Below are 18,989 nucleotides of genomic sequence, written 5' to 3' on the forward strand. Positions count from 1 at the left end.
AGAACAGAGGTTTCATTAGCAAAAACTATGTACTTGGGAGGAGGAGGGAGCACCTTGTGAATGGGCTAAGTAATTTGGGTAATCAGAATTAAGTGAGATGACTTGTTTGTTTTCTACTTAAATAATTTAATTTAGATTTTGTCACTGGGGGAATGTGTTATGACATAAAATACAGATTGACATTTTAACATGAATTTGAACAAAAATGGAAATTATACACTGATATGGAGTATTGAGAAGACATGACATAAACCACAAATACCAATATTAACTTATTTCTTTGCTCTCCCCTTTATGTTTATGTAGTGTTAACAGCATAGCCTATATATAGTAGTATATTTCAGAGGTAAGCTTTTAGGGTGTATTTTTTGTATAATCCAGAGTGTTCTGACATTCCTTTGACTATATTCATTAAGCTACTACCAATAGTGTTATGTGAATTTTTCATTGGCTAGTAACATTTGACGTCTGGTTAGGGAAGTGTTCAGGTAAGTCTTATGTATTGTATTGTATTTAAAGTGTCTTGTGGTTTTGGATTGTGATTGGTTTGGGGTTTTTTTTATTATTGTTTTGTTGGTAAGGTACCTCTCTGTTTCTGTAACTTTTCAAGTTAGATACCTGGTATTTGTACTGGAAACCATTGATAGGGATTTTATTAAAATCTTAGAATCTGCAAAGTGAAGAAATAAATTGTTTGTAGTTTTTACAGGGTTTGAAAATACTTGTGTGTCACTACACACCTTTTTTTAATCATAGTTCTCCTTCAGTATTTATAACTGGTAGGATTATTAATTGCTGTAATGAAGTAAGAGCTAATACGTAGATTTCTCAGTTATTGCAGGGTGTTATGTTACATAGTTCTATTTCCTGAATAACAGATGAAAATGTTAATTATCCATCCTTCTATTACTGGACTGTATAAAAATAAATGAAAGAGCTTTTTCTGAATATTTGGAGTACATTCTAAATTTGTATAATATATCATCCTGTTCACAGTAAAGATTAATTCTCAGGTTGTCTGTTTCATTTCAAATGACATAACACTTCTGGGGAATCAGATAACTTAATATCAGAGTTCAATTTCAGCTCTTTGCATCCTAATTTTCTCAGGATTTTGCCTGTCTAGCTAAATCTCTTGTGTAATCACATGTAAAATGTGTCTGACTTGAGGGTCATGTACAATTGTTTAGAAAATTATCACTTTTTTTTTTTTTTGAAGTTCCAGTGAAATCTATGAACAAATGGACTTCAAAGAAAAGTTTTTCAAAAGCTTCAATTATGAATGGTTTAAGGCAGCTTAAATTTGAAATATCCAGAACTGGATGTTCTCAACTACTACTCCTAACTAGTAGTAAATTCCCCTGGGAATTATGAAGTTGAATAGTTTGGGGGTTTGTTTTACGTAGTGCTGTATTTACCTGGTTGAATAACTTCTAAATGCTCCTGCCTGTATCTTCATCAAAGAATTAAGAAAAGTTTGGTTTAATGCTAACTTACATGAGGAAAAAATACTTATTTTAAAGCAGTTTAGAATCTCAAATCAAGCTTCTGAACTTGTCAATTGATTATTTTATTTTATTTAAGTATTATTCCCATTTTATTGACAGTAACTATGAGGCATGAAAAAACTAAATGGTGTACTTTCAGTAGTGAGGCAGCCACAGTTGTGAGATTAGATCACAAATTGTTTTTGCAGTTGCATTACATTCTATGTCTGTCCCGTTCCTGAGTTCAGAACTTTGGAGTACCAAGGTCTGGTGGTTCACACTTGCCCTTCATTAAATTTATAAAGGTAATGTGACATTTAGTTCTTAAGGCACATGTTCATAACCACAGAATTTTCTGATTCTTTTTGCTTTTAAAAATCTAAAATATTTTTTAAGCACTCTTCTTTCCTCTTCTGCCCACCAAAATCCCAAATCAACCTGTATGCTGGACAATTAATGCATGGACTAATTAGTATGGTGACCCCTAGGGTTGGTCTGTAATACTGTATTTTGCATGGCTCCATTCTTGGTTGGCTGTTTTTAATGTTATGAAAATGATTATCAATCACAATATAATAGCATAAGTTCCAGTATCTGTACAACTCCAGTATTAGCAGAATACTTTATATCTCTGTTATAGGTCATTATTATCTGTTGTTCTCCAATTAGCTCTCCACTGAGAATTACTATATACATAGAAGAAACAGGAAGTTCCTGGGCTGAAATGGTAGCAGTCTAGAAGAACAGAGAGAATCAGCATCACTATTATTGTACTTTTTCTTGGGCATTTTTGGTTGTTTTTAGCTACTATCAGAGGCGGATGCTGAGCTAGAAGTATCTTAGATCAAAATAATGCAATCATTAATACGTTCTGATGCCCTAATGGCAAATATATGCCATACTACTTTCTATGCTAAAGGGATTGCAAGAATGTCTTTGATGTAAAAGAAGGAATTTGTGATGTCTCATTCCAGAACTGTAGTAGTATAGGGAAAGTTGGTGTCTAAAGGATGGCCTGTGAGAGACTTTCAGAAGCAAGATTGGTTTTGATTGTCATGCTTGACTGCAACACTGCAACTTTGCAATATATTATTCTCTATTGTGAAGTAAAACTGTGTAGCCATTTTGCTTATTCCAAGAAGGAGGAGTATTTACAGGTGACCAAAGACAAACTCGGGAAGCATTACAGTGAATAATATAATTGACACCAACTGATCAAACTGTTTCAGGAGAATGTGTGGCACTTCTCACAAACCTGACAATACAGTTTTTGTCGTGCAAAGAGCGATGCAGAATATAACTTGGAGTTGCCTTTACTCTTGGGAAACTTAAAGCAGAGAATAGAGGTGATAAATACGCAAGTACAAAATACTGCCTGAGCTAATAAGGAATTTGCAGCAGAAAGCAGTACCTCACAAATTCGTTGAAGCTGTCAGTGATCCTGTAGCTGAAGATGATCTTATTGCTTCAGTGTAGTTGAATTTTCAAAATTTTCTCATTGAGACCCTTCATTAGAGGCTCTTTAATTGCAGCTTGATTTTGGAGGTGTGTGGGGAGAGGTTATCTCATGCTTTAATATCTGCCTGATACAGGAGACAAAAGGCAGAAGTAAGTTTTTGCTTTCTTACTGGATCATTCACCAAATAGGAATGAGAAGTGATTGACCGGAATTGTCACTTGGTTTCCTGGCTTCCTATTCAGTCCTCCTTTCCCAGTGCCTTTAGCCTATCTGCTATCTTTTAAAGCATATCTGAAAAATGCGTGGTAGCTTCTGACTTTTTCATGTGTCAGAAAAGATAAACTTGAAGTATCAAATAACACAGATGAAAATAATTTTTTTTATATTTTTATTTAAGAAGGAAATGTCTGTCCTGTTGTGGATCTGAAGAGACTGAAATTCAGATGCTCTTACTTCTCCATCGCAGTGTTCCTTCAGGTTAAAAATTCAATGATAGTTCTTAATTTCTGAAGTTGTTTCCACATAACTATGGATCTGCAGTGCAATAAGAGCATGTCTTACTTTGTACCTGTAATGCAGTACTTGTAGGACATCTTAATCTCATGCCCCAATGAGCTTAGCTGAAGCTACCTCCTTTTCCAGTGCATCTCCAGATAAGCAGATAATGTTAAGCTAAGTTAATGTTTAAGTAAAATAACAAAAAAGCCCCAAAACACTTAATAGTGCCACTTCTGGCATTTTGCTCCCAATAGGTCTATGCTCTTCAAATAGCTTGTGTGAGCCGTTATAGTGCATGAATAAATAAAGCCACAACAGGGTTCCACTTGCTTTCAGGTATTGCTCCTTGATGAGTGTTGTATTTTGAAAAGGAGAGGATATGTGGACAGGATGGGAATTAAGTTTTAAATCTTAAGAACTTCAACTATAGCTGAAAATTTTTCTTACATGAATGATTTAGTGCACAACTTGTCCACAAGAGTAGTCATCTGTAATACAGTACATCTCAAGTCCTGTCGTTTTTGATATCTAGTTCTTTATATTTGCCTCAGTATGTGTAGTTGTTTGTATGCTGAGGGAGTAATAATTGTTACCAAATCAAATGCTCCCACTTGTATGTTCTTGGATTGCATAGCTGCACAGGGTGGTGGTGGTTTTCTGCTGTAGGACTGGCTGCAAAATGGAAAGTCCTCATTTATCAGAGCATCTAAATTTGGAAATATCCAATCAGTCACATTATCAAGAAAAAAAATAACATTAAACATTAAAAGACTCTGACTACGGTTACTAATTATTGCTTTCTAATTCCTCTGTTTGCTGTAGGTGAGTAGTTGATTGAGATAGGGAAATACATGTCTCCTTGCTATGCCGTTAAGGATTCTGTTGACTGCAGGGGCAAGGAAGAGTTTCCTTCCCTGGTGTCTTTTTTATTCTTTTTTTTTTTCTTTCTTTTTTTGTGGGTTTCTTTTTTGTGTGTGTGTGTGTGTGAGGGTTTTTTTTGTTTGGTTGGGGTTTTGGGGGTTTTTTTGTTGTTTAGCTCAGGTGTAGTTCCTTTAAGTCTGGTTTGCTTGTGGTTTACAAGGCAGAATGAATAGGTTGCTTGCCTGTGTTTCTATACAGACAAACAAAATGAAGACAAAAGCTATTTTTCTTAGGTTAGCTTGAGCAAGTGTAATCTGTTTAGCAATTCCTTGTGGTGTATGGTTTGTATGTTTTTTGTTTTGCTCTAATTTTAAGGAAATTTTGTGGTAAAGGTTTTTTAGGATGTGTAAAGTGTTTTGTGTCTCCTGACCTAGACAGAGTTTTTGTTTGGTGGTTTTGAGTGAGGGAACAACAACTGTTGGGTTTGGTAGACTTCATTATTCTAAGCATCTACTCTATGGCTGTTTGCTGAGAGGGGACTATGATCAAAGTTTCAGCTGATCCCTCTTGGTCCTGTTTAGTAAAGTCCACCAAAGTTCAGGGAAAAAGGGAGAAGGAGCTAGTGAAGCTGTATGGTTCCATAGTCTGTCTTCTCACAACTTTATCATTTTGGCATTTACAGTAGAACATTAAGACTCGATGGGGGCAGTGTGTCCATGCCTTCTGTTTTGAGAGGCTTTTGAGATCTCAGACTTTAGAATATTGATATACAGTGTCACATTTTACTACTTTTCCTCTGGTCCATTTTGTATCTCATATTTATCCTTTGTAATCAGGAAATCCCTTTTCCAAGTCCTTGACTGTGTTTTTCTGAAGTGTATTTTTCTTGGAAATATACTACTGGATAGCTTTTTTTCTTAGAGGTTGCTCTTTTTAAGATGTGTCAGTTGTTCTTTTACTCTTGCAGTATGGATGTCAAAATTCATTGGAAACATGGATGGGGGGAAAAGAATTAAACAAGAAAAAATTGGCTTATATATAACTAGATTTCTAGGAAGGTGCACATGGTGTCTTCTAAAAGAACCAAGATGCTCAAGTCTGTTTAAAAGTATCAAGGCTTGAAAGCTATACTTAAGAAAGGAAATGTACCTTGTTTTTCATAACTTATGTAAATGCTGTACCTTGCAATTTAGCAGATTCCTCTTAACTGCTGAGAACGAAATTACCATTGCAACAGCCATTTTAACAAAAAAGATTTAATGAAATCTTTTCCTTTTTTTTTTTTTTTGAAAGATAAGGACCACTGTATTCAGTCCTGGTTTTCTTGAATGACTCTTCATCACAACTGTAATAGAATTCAGTGTGGTGTAGATGCATGTCATGCCCAAAGAAATGGGACATAACAACATGTGCTAAAATTAGCCTTTGCTGTTTTAAATGTTTGGCTTTAAGTTCTCTAAGCCCCAGATCGCCAGAGGTGCATGAGGCAACATGAGCTAGCCAGGTGGATGAATACATTACATAATGAAGATTAAAAATATCGAGGGACTCTGTTTGCTAGAAAAATACCTTTTTTGGGGGGGGGGGGGGGGGGGTCTTTTTTTTTTTTTTTTTTCTTCCCTTTCCCTTCTCTTACCCACTTTAGATTCAGGGAGGTAAATAAATATGCAGTTTGGTCTGATATCTGTCAAGTTTAAAATCTATCAAGTTTCTATCCAGAATTCCACTCTGTTCCATGAAACAAAAGATTATGCTTTTTATGGAGCTCGTATATATTATGCAGTGTAGTGATAAATACCTTAAATCTCGGTAAAAATATTGTGGTATTCAGTATACTCTGAAGTAGGAAGATTGGAAACAAAACGCTTTGTTATGAAATGTATTTGTTGGATGGTATTAAAATAAAAAATCCAGGTTACATGTCTGGTATAACAAGCTTCTGTTGCTTGATTTGAATTTGGCATAGTTTGCACTTAGGACAGAAATTTACATTAATATAAGGGAGCAGCAAATGGCTGCACATCTGAAACTCAGAACAGTAAATTTTATTGTCTGAACCTCTCTATTTATTTTGATTGGATAGAATCAAATTTAGTTTGAGTGAGTAGTGGTAATTCAATCCAGGATATAGATTTGGTCCAAGAATACTTATTATAGTATATGTGTACCTTATGATCTGATTTTTATTTTCAGTCCTGACAGATATAAGGTACTAAGATTTTATTAGCTATGGGAGATTTTAATCTCTTAATAGTGTTGCTGAAAGTATCTTGGGATACTGAGAGATTCTGGCCTACAGTTAAGAAACATGCTTTAACCATTGCATGGTGAGCAGACAGTATGTAAGGCAGAGGATAGGATTAGTTTCCATTCATTCTTAGTTTGCTAATTTTGGTCATCTAATTAAAGTCAGTTTTCTAAAGTCCCTTTATAATTACTTGAGGGGAAGAGATAAGTACCTGCACATGTATTTCTCCTTATGATGGAGGCTTAGGACAAATGGGATGTAGTCTTTTAAGGGTCTGTTCTCTGCATAATGTAGATGGTATTCAAAGCTCTAAATTAGTCTCTTGCAGTCACTAGAAGAGTTTGAAGTTTTCTGGTAATTCATCCGAGTTACCTATAATTAATATTAAGCAGCTGTAACTTTTGTATTTTAGCCTAACAGTCTATAGGTTACAAGTATAAATTGGATGTTCACAATATATAAATGTATAGCAACTAAGTTATTGTCTTGTAAATATGTTTTAAAGTCTTTAATGAGTTTTACATATATTCATATGTAATGTTATGTTTAAAATCATGGCAAATGTGTATTGAAATTTGGTTTACCTATTTCTGCGTACATACTTTCACATGTAGAAGTATTCAGGTATTACATATGTTTCCTGTCATTCTCAGTCAAGTTACTTATCTGAGGAAGATCACTCACTAGGCACCTGAAGCTCATTTTTATTGTGTTTAAGTGATAAATGAGCTTTTGACAGTTGTAATCTCTTCCTTGGGTGTAGACAACATGATAAGCAAGGAAACAAACCTTTATCTTTCTTCGGGGAAGAAGAATTAAAGTATCATTGCACAAAAGGATTAAAACTAGTTTTTGAAAATCAAGGCTTATTGTCTGTGTATACTCTATTCCACTCTGGCATGAAAGAAACTATTACAAATAGAAAAATTTGCAGACTGCCTTGTATGCCAGATAGGGAGTTATAGATGCATATAGACAGATCAATAGATAAATGCAAACTTAAGATTGAATGTATATTAGCTGAATCAAAAATAGCCTCTTTTCCTAAAATACGGGGAGATATATATTATACATATTTTTAAACCCAAGATAAAATTACTCCTTTCCTTTTCTTTTTTTTAAGCTGCCAGCTAATAAAGATGCCTTCCGAAAGACATGGAACCCTAAGTATACGCTACGCAGTCATTTTGATGGAGTGCGGGCATTAGCTTTTCATCCTGTAGAGCCTGTGCTGGTTACAGCCTCTGAGGACCATACTCTAAAACTTTGGAATCTGCAGAAAACGGTTCCTGCCAAAAAGCAAGTATATGGGTTTTTATGAAACATCAGTTGTGTTTTAAATGCCTTTGAAATTGATTAAACTCTTAAATGTTTTCAGAGTTTTTCAGCAGAGATTTCATGTAATGTAATAACTCTTCCTTTCTCTTTCAGGAGTGCCTCTTTAGATGTAGAACCCATCTACACATTTAGGGCCCACATGTAAGTGTTTGACATAATTAACGCTTGATAAATGTATTGTTATGTCATGGATTCATAAGACACTTCAGTGTAAAAGCCACAAATGTATTCTATTTTTACATTGTATAGACAAGGTCCTTAAACTTTGTAAAAACGGGTCAATAAAAACAGGTCAATACTGAGTCCCTGTCATGAACTGCACAGACCATGACAACTATTGTGGTTTAACCCCAGCCAGCAACTAAGCACCACACAGCCACTTGCTCACTCCCCGCCCCCGCCCCCCGCAGTGGGGTGGGGGAGAAAATCGGGAAAAGAAATAAAATTCGCGGGTTGAGATAAGAACGGTTTAATGGAACAAAAAAAGAAGAAATTAATAATGATAGTGATAACACTAATAAAGTGACAGCAGTAATAATAAAGGATTGGAATGTACAAATGATGCACAGTGCAATTGCTCACCACCTGCCGATCGACACCCAGCTAGTCCCGGAGCGGCGATCCCCCGCCCCCACTTCCCAGTTCCTATACTAGATGTGATGTCACATGGTATGGAATACCCCGTTGGCCAGTTTGGGTCAGCTGCCCTGGCTGTGTCCCGTGCCAGCTTCTTGTGCCCCTCCCGCCTTCTTGCTGGCTGGGCTTGAGAAGCTGAAAAATCCTTGACTTTAGACTAAACACTACTTAGCAACAACTGAAAACACCAGTCTGTTAATCAACATTCTTCTCATACTGAACTCAAAACATAGCATTGCATCAACTACTAGGAAGACAATCAGCTCTCTCCCAGCTGAAACCAGGACACAACACAAGAACAGGAAGTGGCAAATGTGGTTAGTTGCAATGGAAAGGAGAGATTGTAGCAGGTGATAATGAAATCATCTGAGTGATGTCCATGTCTTGTACTATGGATTATATATATAATATGTGAAGAAGATAAATAAGGTAGAATTTATTAGTCTTACCTAGTATCTTCAGATACAGGTCTAAGAAATTAAAAGTACAGATGCAATCATCAGGACCAAAAAAAACCCCCATTGAATGCAGATTCAGTAAGTGAAAAATCAGGAGACTGAGCAAGTGACTAGTAGGATTCTGGATTTTTTAGGGCCTTGAACAAGAATAAGAGATAAAATTTCATTGCCGGGGTAGGCCAAAGTAGTAGATAGGGCATGGATATTAATTCACGCGTATGCCTGTCAGGGCTGGGGGAAGTTGGAAACCAGTGAAATAATTGTCATCAAAAAGTTGATTAATACCTGAGTAAAGTTCTGATAGCTACAGTCAGTTCTCTTGCAATATCAACCCAGGCTTCTTCCTTTCCCATCTCAAGTTTGCCTGCTTTGTGTGCAGATGGTGGTTCATTACACGCTATAACATATATTCTCATTTCTGATTGCAGTCCAGCCCAAGGTGTTGGGAAAGTAGATTGCACAAACTAGTCTGAAACAAGGAAGGATCTTTGTTGTGGCATATGGTGACATTGAGCTAACCTGATTTAAACAATGTTAATAAAACTTGCAAGTTGAGCTGGGATTTGTAAAACTCTTAGTGATTTTTCAACACATATTAACTGCTTTATTACTGCCTGAGTTTCAGGTGCTAATTTTGAATTCTGCTTCCTTCCAATAAGAAGGCAAGACAAAATGCGCAGTCCATAGCCAGTCACAGTAGTTTGAGTGTACTTTGCTTATATAACTAAAGATCCAGTCTCCAACTCAGTTAGCAGGTAAGCTTCATGAGAGCTCTTTGATTAAGTGTGGAAGGGGATTACACTTCCTGTGCTGGCCTCGACAAAAAAAAAAAAAAAGAAAAAGAAAAAAAAAAGAAATTAGTTTGTATTAGGAAAGCTACACATACTATCATCACCCTCCACCTCCTATTAAGCCACTTGATAGAACGTGATGTCCTATTTTTGCTCTTATTAGCTAAAGCGTAAAACACACTTCCCTAGGACTGGGTGACTAATTTGTCCTCATGTTTAAATACAGGTGGTCTTTTGAGTGATAGAAGGTCACTGACCAATTGAATTCTTCAGAGCTCTTTCTTTTTCTAAATTTGAGCTAATATTTGGGCTTTTGTTACTGAATACCAAAAGCTAAGGATTGGGGATGTTTTGATACAGAGCCATCCCTACCCTGTGACTTCCAGTGAGACTGGTAACAAACCCTCAGGCAGGCTTTGAGCAACATTCCTTTTCAGCTCAGCTTTGTCTTCCCTTTGCCAAATACATAGATGGAGTCAACCAATAGTCTTCCTTTTCACCATCTTCAAATATGTAATTCTGGTTTTCTCATCTGCACTTAAACAACTGGTAGATTCCTTATATCCTGAGCATGGCCTGTCAAATGAGCCAGGCATCTAATTTTGGGGATACGGTTTTACAGTAGTGTGTCCAAAGGAGCAGACCTGCTCCTTCCTTTGGGCTACAGCTTGTGCTTGTCTGGTATCACAGCAAACAGGTTGACAAAGTTAAACCAGTAAAAGTCTAACCTTGGCCAAAAAGTACTCTTTCTAGGATCATTTTTCTGAACCAGTTTACTGGGGCATAGGTTACTGTCAGTTCCTAAAATAGGATGAGAAAATAGTTGGGGGGGGGGGGGGGGTTACAACCACCTCTAGCACAGCTAGCTATTAGATTGGCGTAGGTGCACTGTAAAAACTCACTGTTTGTAGGTGTAATTACTGTTGCTTCTGAGAAATAAGGTGGTGTTCTTTGAATTGCTTGAATTTGGATAGTTTTAGTTAATTTGTTATGAATATTTTAACAGAGGATATCTTAACAAGGTATCACTTGTTGAGACTTAAAGGTTTTAACAGAATTGTTTCTTTGGAGTTTGAATATATTTTTAACTACTTAATCCAATCCAACTTTTTTTTTAAGTAGATAGCCAGATTTTCACTTCTATCCTGTAGGCAGTATCAATAAACTTACTTTTCTCTGTCTCCCAATAGTGGACCTGTATTGTCATTGGCAATTAGTTCCAATGGAGAACAGTGTTTCAGTGGTGGTATTGATGCAACCATCCAGTGGTGGAACATGCCTAGCCCTAATGTGGATCCATATGATACCTATGGTAAGTACCTTTTAAAAGATTAACAACTTATGACCATTGTCTTCAACATTAATTTTCTGCTTGATGCTAATCTGTTTTCTAGAGCTTTTGTGAAACGTAGCTGCCATTTGTCAACTAAATTGTGTGTTTTCAACTTTTTTGTATGTGGCAAACGTTAATTATTTATTCCCACTTGCATTGGTGACATACTTTGTGTAGAACTGTAATAGGAAGACTGGCAATTTCTGAGGTTTAAATGGTAAAGAAAAAAATTAATCATAACTCTTATTTTTTAAAAAGCATGCTTACTACTTTGAACCAAAATTCAAAATTTTTGAATTATTATTTATTTCTTCTAATAGGAATTTCTCAGAAAACTAAGATAAGTGTAATCAAATTCTGTGTCTTATGTTTCTGATTGGCATTTTGGTTCCCATAACCAATGTCTCTAAAATTAAAGAGCTGTTAACTGCTTGGAAAACTGTGCATCACTCTCCTGCCATTGATGGTGATCGGCATTTTGTGTTTAATGTCTAAGGGTGCAGTTCCGTGGTTCACTGAAGTTTGAATGGGACAGAGTCAATAATTCTTCTCTCCCTTGTGTCGATGTAATGAGTGAGCTTATGGAACAGACCAACTAGTTTTTAATTTTCTGCAAAACTAAATTTTAGGGATTTATCTGGCTTTATTCCTTTCCACTTATCTTTTTCTCTCATTTCTCTACTCAAAGCCTGGTAGAGAATAGATTAAAAACCCCTCTATAAAAGACAACTATAAAGTATCAGGGAGAAGAAAATAAGAATGTGTTTCCCTGTTCCACAACAGAAATAATCTTGGTTTAATTATTAGGGTGCTTGAGAGTTTTAGAGCATGCCCCTGTGTCAACAGAGTACGCTGAGTAAAAACAGCATTAAGTGTCAGTTTTTAAGTGGAAAGCTGATTTTGTTAGGTGTGTTTGCACCTTGTTCGGAGGAAGGGCTGTGACTAAGCATCTTAAAGATGGTGAATCTGGAGGGAAGAAGCAAGTGCCTCAGAGAGGAGGTGGTAAAAAATGTGTATCATTCTGGAAGAAGGGACATAGTTGTGGGGTTGTTTTGTTGGTTTGGTTTGGTGGGGGGGTTTGTTTGTTTATATTTGGGGGGGGGTGTTTGTTTGTTGGGTTGGGGGTTTTTTTTGAGAAAGATGGCAGTGGTTGTGCAAAATGACCTCCTGTGTAATATTCTAGCTGTTGCTTACACAGGAAGTGCTGTTCCACTGTTTTATGTGGAATTTAATTTATGTTGAGGTACAAGAAATACTTATTTAATGTTTCTTCACTAAAAAGGTTTCATTTCTGAACTTTTGTTTTTTTCCAGAGCCAAACGTTCTAGCTGGCACATTAATTGCTCACACAGATGCAGTCTGGGGTCTTGCTTACAGCAGTGTAAAGAATCACTTACTATCTTGTTCAGCAGATGGCACTATTAGATTATGGAACCCACCAGAAAAAATGCCCTGTATTTGCACTTACAATGGAGAGAAAGGTAAGTTTTTGCAGTGGTTTTGAAAATCTGTTATGAGGCAGCTGATGATACGTCCAGGCTCATTATCTCCATTTATCAAAACTTAGGTAACAGGACCAAAGGGAAAAGATCTCTTAGTAAAGTAATCCTGGTGCTGTAGCATTATTTTAAAGAAGGGAGCAAATTTCTTCTTTAAAGTAGGAGTATAAAACAAACTAAATGTTTAAATTGTCAAGAATTTTAAAAGTGTTTCATTCTTTCTAAAGATATTTTTCTCTCTTTCTAGAGCATGGAATACCTACATCAGTTGACTTTATAGGTTGTGACCCTGCTCATATGGTGGCATCTTTTAACACCGGCAGCACAGTCATCTATGATTTAGAAACATCCCAGTCAGTGGTAATGCTTTCATCACAAATAGAATCTGGTAAGTAAAACTCTCTTGTATTAAATATCCATCTTGGATGAGATGCCTTTTTCAAAGTTATATTATATGGTGAAGTAAATGAAAAAGTTTTGCTCCTCTTCTGCATCATGCAATTCGAAAGTTGGTTAGATGCTTAAAGATGCTTGGAACAGACACGATGGAAAAGATTGTGGATTATCAGGATTTGAAAGCGGTTAGAGATAGTGAAAGCAACAGTTTCGTTCTCTAAGCTAAGTTTTCTCAAGATTCAGTTGTCTGAATTGCATATTAAAACACATTTTTCATTATATAGTCTTGACATGGAGGATATTAAGATAAGTAAATAAGTGAATTAAGCAGAACATTAGTTCAGTGTAGAATTCTACACAGGTTGTGATTAAACACTCTATCCTGTGGAACTTTTAATATTAGAAATTCTGTTGCAACAAATAAGGTGCTACAAAGATGTAGCTCTTAAAGAATTTTATGTATCTGATGAGACTCTAGATAGAGGCCCCTTCTTTTCTTGAACCTATGAAAGTGTTCCATAAGGAAAACCTCCAGTTTCTGGTCATTCCTTTCTATGTAATAAGATCTGAAAGAATAATGCAAGGGCAGAATTTGCTTCTCCTCTCCAAGTAGTCTAGTTGACTTAGTGATTATACTTAGAATATTAAGTAGGTTATATAAAGACTTCAGCACAGGTTACAGAACTGTGTAAAAGTTATATTTTAGGTAGCTTGTGTAAAAACTGGCATTGACAGTGAAAAAGAACATGACAAATTGGAGAAATAACTTTTGTAGTTTGAAGAGAGAATCTTAAATGGAATCAACAAAAATTAAGCACAGAAATGAAGAGAACAAGCCTTAAAACACTGTCATATCAAGATAAGAAAGTGGTTTTTTAAGGAGTATTCTAAAAACTTCTAAAGAGATCCTAAAACAGTCATTGTTTCTTTAAGTTGAAATACAACATAAATATATCTGACAATCTAATAGGTTGGGTTGACTTCAGTTATTTGGATTCTGTCTCTTTTTTCTTTCCCCAAGCTAAATCCTTTTTGATGTGGAGGTACAAGAGGTGTGTGCTAAACATATATTACAGGTGCTGCAGTTTGTTTCTACTTGGCTTGTGCTGCACTGCAGTACTTGCTTGGTTTGTTTGCTGTCTCTCTCAAGAATCTTTCATGTGTATAAACCACTTGTACAGCTTTAACCTTACAGTATATTGGCTAGAGTCTACCTGGCTTAGCCCACCCTGTAAAGCAAGAAGCTATTATTTATTTCTTAGGAGATTCACTGATGCTTTTCCTAAAATGTTATTTATATAGTATTAGTTAATATAGTAAGCTAAAGTGTAGTGCTACAATATTCACATTTTAACTTTAACCCTTTCTTTAAGGCAGGTGAATATTTTTCTTAATTTTATTTTCAGGTGTACAATCGAATAATCATATTAACAAGGTAGTAAGTCATCCCACACTTCCTGTAACTATTACAGCACATGAAGATAGACACATCAAATTTTTTGACAACAAAACGGGTAAGGATAAAGAGAACCTAATTTGTATGTATGAGTATGTTTAAAGTAAATCTGGATGGTCATAGGGAAAATTCATTTGTAGAAAACTTACTAGTGATGCAGTTTTACACAGAAGAGAACTTTTGGTATTTGTAAGGTTAAACCTCTTCAGTACCTTTTCTATGAAATAGTGATATCTGTTGCAGTTGTGACTTCAGCAGTCAGAAAATACTCTCTCAAAACAGGCAGAGAGAGTTGTGAGGGACAAGAAGGTGTTCCTACGTTAGTGCTTTGCTAATTTATAGAATATGTCTGCCATTGTCCTCCTGTCTTCATCATTTCCATGCCTTTAACTCCAAGCATATATCAGTTACATTTTTCAACTCTCATTTGTAAACAACATTGCTTAGTACCTATTAGGGCAAGAAATAACCCTAAATTCATTGTAGTAATGGAATCCTGTATTATACTTAAGTTGCTGATTAAGTTTATAAAACAGAAATGGATCTGGAAAGAAGGGAAGGAAGGATATAGGGAAGAACTGCACAGTCTGTCATGACAAAAAGGTTGGAATAATTGTAAGAACAAACATAAACTTCCCATTTGTCAATTTATCAATCACTTCCTGCATGTTATCCTACCAAAGTTGGAAGAAAAAAAAAATCAGCATAAGCAGACTTTAACTAAGCACATGTATAAAACCCCTGTTTTAAGTGTGCTTGGTTTGGTTTGGGTGGAGGGGGGGATGGTGTTCTTAGGGTTTTTGGTTTTAAAGGCAAAAAGCTAGACATTTTTTCCCCTTCTCACCTGCCATGAATGTATGTATTTGAATTGTGGTCGTTAAACTCATTGCAATGATTGTCCTGAAATTAAAATTTATTCCTTTAAAGAAACAAAGATGTAGAATAAGGAGAAAAATCTTGCATGAACAAATAATTGGGACAAAGTCAGGAAACAAAACATAGAAATAAACATAATATGAATCATCTGGACAGGGGACAGTATGTTGACAGTTTACTGACATTCATTAATTCAGGGTATTAAAGATGAAGGCTGATGAGGAAGAACTGAAGATCTTAATAGACTTAAGAGCAGGCAAATTAAATTCCATGCGGCTAAATGTGAAATGATGCATCTAAGGAAAAACAAACTTTATAATATAAAATAATAATCACTGGCTGACTGTTCTTACCCAAGGTAAAACCTCGGGAGTTATAAGAGGTTGGATGAAAATGTCGATTTGTTGCTTAGCAGTCAGAATAGCAAAATGAATGTTAGGAGGAAGGAAAGGAATAAACAACAAAAAGAATCCTTGTTAATACCTTTGTATGAATTCTTGGTATATCCACATGCGTACTTTCTGTTACTCCAGGCTCCCTTATCTCAAAAAGGCTATAGTCAAATTAAAATGCTTCAGGGAATGGTTAAAAAGATGGTCAGAGATCTTCAGTAGCTTTTAGCTTCTTCAGGAAGAATCTTAGAAACTAAATACGCTGAGATTCTTCAGGAAAACAGACAACTGGGCAAAGATGATATCCTTCACGTTGCTCATGGTATTAGACGGATTTATTTGCTTTCTTTTCCAATATATGAACTGAGGTTCAGTTGATAAACACCAACAGGTGACAGGTTCAAAAGAGAAAGAGGTGGTTGTTCTTACGTGCAGTTTAAACATTTTGGAACTCCTTCCAAAAAGCATCATAAGATGCTAAAAGAGGTTATTAAAAGTCCAGGAATGGAGGTCACTGAAAAGAAATACATTAAGAGTAGTTGTATGCAGGGATAACATCTCTGGTTTGTGACATAAGTGAACAGTCCATTATTAGAAGCTGGAGAGTATTCTGGGCAAGTATCAGTTATAGTTGCCTTGTTATTATTTTGTTCCCTGGTTTATCACCAATAGCCTCTCTTCTAGCAATGACAGAGATAGATGGACCTCTGGTATGACTCAGTAAATCTCTTTTTACAAAGCTTCGTCAACACTTTGTCCTACTGGGGCAGGTATTAGGACATTTAATAAAGGGTCTAAAAATTGAGGTTATCACCCAGTCATTTTGGGATTGGTCTTCATTGTCATTGCTACCAGTAAAGATGCCAGATGGCTAAAAAGAGTGCTTATAATGGGAATGGCTTTTTTGAGAGTTGTGTGTCATCTACCCATATGCTTATACAAGAGCCTGCAGTTGAAACTTAGCAATTTCTAATAGAATTGTATCATTCAGATATTATTGGAATCTAAATAAATGTGTTATTCTATATTGCATTTAATGGGAACGTTATTTTATTTAAAAGAAACAATACTTCACAGGAAATTCACTGTTTATTTTGCTTTTAGGTAAAATGATCCATTCTATGGTTGCTCACTTGGATGCTGTCACAAGCCTAGCTGTAGATCCTAATGGAATTTATTTAATGTCTGGAAGTAAGGGGTTTTTTTTATATTCTGTATACTCTATAAATTTTGCATTTATGATGCACTTAAGTGTCTGACAAATCTAACTTTGTCTTTTGTCTTTTTTTTCCTTTTTTCCTAAACAGGCCATGATTGTTCCATTAGGTTATGGAATTTGGACAGCAAGACATGTGTGCAAGAAATAACAGCTCATAGGAAAAAGCTGGATGAATCAATTTACGATGTAGCATTTCATCCATCAAAAGCATATATTGCCAGTGCAGGAGCTGATGCCCTTGCCAAAGTATTTGTGTGACATAGCAGAACAAACCTGCATCATAACAGCAGGTCTGTTTGGACAAAAAAGAGGGAATGCGTCACTGCCATCAATGATAAGGTTACCAATAAGACACTACATCTGATCTGCCTGGGTGAAGGCTATTACGTGGGGCAGGTATAAGTTGGTGAAAAGTCACCACATCTTGAACAATGTCAGGCTCATTCATTTAACTGTAATTACTGTATTGGGGGGGGTGGGGAGAAGTACAAAAAAGAAAACCAGTATTTGTAGCCTTGACTGGATATGAACTGAGCGTATGTCTGTTCTTTAGGTGTCTTTAAGCAAACGTGGAGTCTGATCTTACAAAAGACTTTTATTTTGGACTCTGTGTGCTGCCTTAGGGTTAGGAATGTGGTGCTCTTGTGGGGGGAAGTGAGCTCCAAGAGTAGCTTTCTTTTCATCTCTTAGTAATCTTCTGTTTATCAGTTGAATGCCACAGATTCCCCTTTTAAACTTTTATTTTGCTTTAAAGAAAAGGAAATTTAACTTAAAATATTTTAGCATTAGTTGCACAAAATGTTTGGATAAAATTCTAGTTTTTATAAGTCTTTTTATATATTTAGCCTGTCACAACAGTGCTCAAGATTGTATTGATAATGTTTTTCTGCATTATAGAACCCTAAAACACAGAGATCTCACTGACCCGCTGCCGTGTAACCACACTCTTCCCTTCTTTTGCCTAATACAGCTCAGCTAAGTCCTTGCATAAGGATGCTAATTCATCATCATCGCATAACTGTCTTCATAAATAAAGGACTGTAAAATGTGTTCAAATGAAACACAGAGGGGTTAACACCCCTGAATGAACTCTTTAAAGAAAAAAAAATTAATCTTGGCATCCTATCACTATGTGATATTTTGTACATCTTACTGTATTTACGAGTTTATTTATCAAGGATTACCCATCTTGCTAATGGCCTATTGTTATTTATTTCACTTTTTGTTGGTCTTTATATCCTTTTATGTAGTGTGTTAAAGGGCCCTGTATATCTATTATGGCACTCTTTGAACAGTCTAAAATAGATGAGAAAATGGGACATTTGATAATTCTAAAGTTGCAAACCAAGAAATTATTTTTCCTCTGGTTAAGTACCTGGAGTGGAGTTGACTCCCAAAAAACAATCTTGTTTCAGAACTTTTGGAGTGAAAATTTTTTTTATTTGTGTTTCAAATAGAATACAAAAGTAGTTGATTCAAGATTCATAAATCTGCTGTGTTTTGACTAGTTATTCCCTGCTTTTATTTTGTTTTCAGATGTGCTTCAGTTTATGGTGTAACTAAAGATTTTGTTTGTGTAATGCATGATTAATACAATAAAGTATTTTTTCTAGTCTTCCACAAAACTTTTCTGATCAGTTTGCGAGTTTTGATGAGTTTTGTAAGGTTTCTGTTTTACAAACTATGAATCAGCAAATTTTTAAGATTGTACCACATAGCAAAAGTACAGCTGTTGAAAAATAATGTATATAAAATGCATATAATAAATATTAAATGGTGTACCTGTATGTTACTGTTGGCTACATTATTTTGTGTTGCACAGTTTGAAAGTGTCATTCTACAAATTACTAAATTAGGTCTAAATTTTAGCAAAATGACCATTTGTTTATTATGCTTATAAGCTGCTTTGCTTTTGAAAAATTGTAATAGTTGTCTGGATGTCAACCAACTGTTCAGTTTCAAGCAGCAGTACCCACATATAAGAACATGTTTCCACAGTATTTTTAAAGATTTTTACAAGAATTGAAAATTGCTAAGTGTAT

The 18,989-nt window shown here is 35.6% G+C and overlaps 1 protein-coding gene across 4 annotated transcripts in view; it reads left to right on the top strand.

Moving 5' to 3' along the window:
- The window catches only part of STRN3 (striatin 3), a 68,445-nt gene extending 49,711 nt beyond the window's left edge, over positions 1–18,734 (top strand). For all 4 annotated transcript variants that reach the window (XM_069784046.1, XM_069784048.1, XM_069784049.1 and 1 more), the window contains 8 exons: positions 7,677–7,852; positions 7,985–8,032; positions 10,967–11,088; positions 12,423–12,590; positions 12,856–12,996; positions 14,411–14,518; positions 16,833–16,919; positions 17,036–18,734. In XM_069784046.1, the coding sequence (XP_069640147.1) occupies positions 7,677–7,852; positions 7,985–8,032; positions 10,967–11,088; positions 12,423–12,590; positions 12,856–12,996; positions 14,411–14,518; positions 16,833–16,919; positions 17,036–17,205 (1,020 nt within the window). In that variant the 3' untranslated portion in view covers positions 17,206–18,734. The remainder of the gene's footprint in view (positions 1–7,676; positions 7,853–7,984; positions 8,033–10,966; positions 11,089–12,422; positions 12,591–12,855; positions 12,997–14,410; positions 14,519–16,832; positions 16,920–17,035) is intronic.
- Positions 18,735–18,989: the final 255 nt, after the last annotated feature.

The sequence above is a fragment of the Haliaeetus albicilla genome, chromosome 5 (assembly GCF_947461875.1).
Source record: "Haliaeetus albicilla chromosome 5, bHalAlb1.1, whole genome shotgun sequence".
NCBI lineage: Eukaryota > Metazoa > Chordata > Aves > Accipitriformes > Accipitridae > Haliaeetus > Haliaeetus albicilla.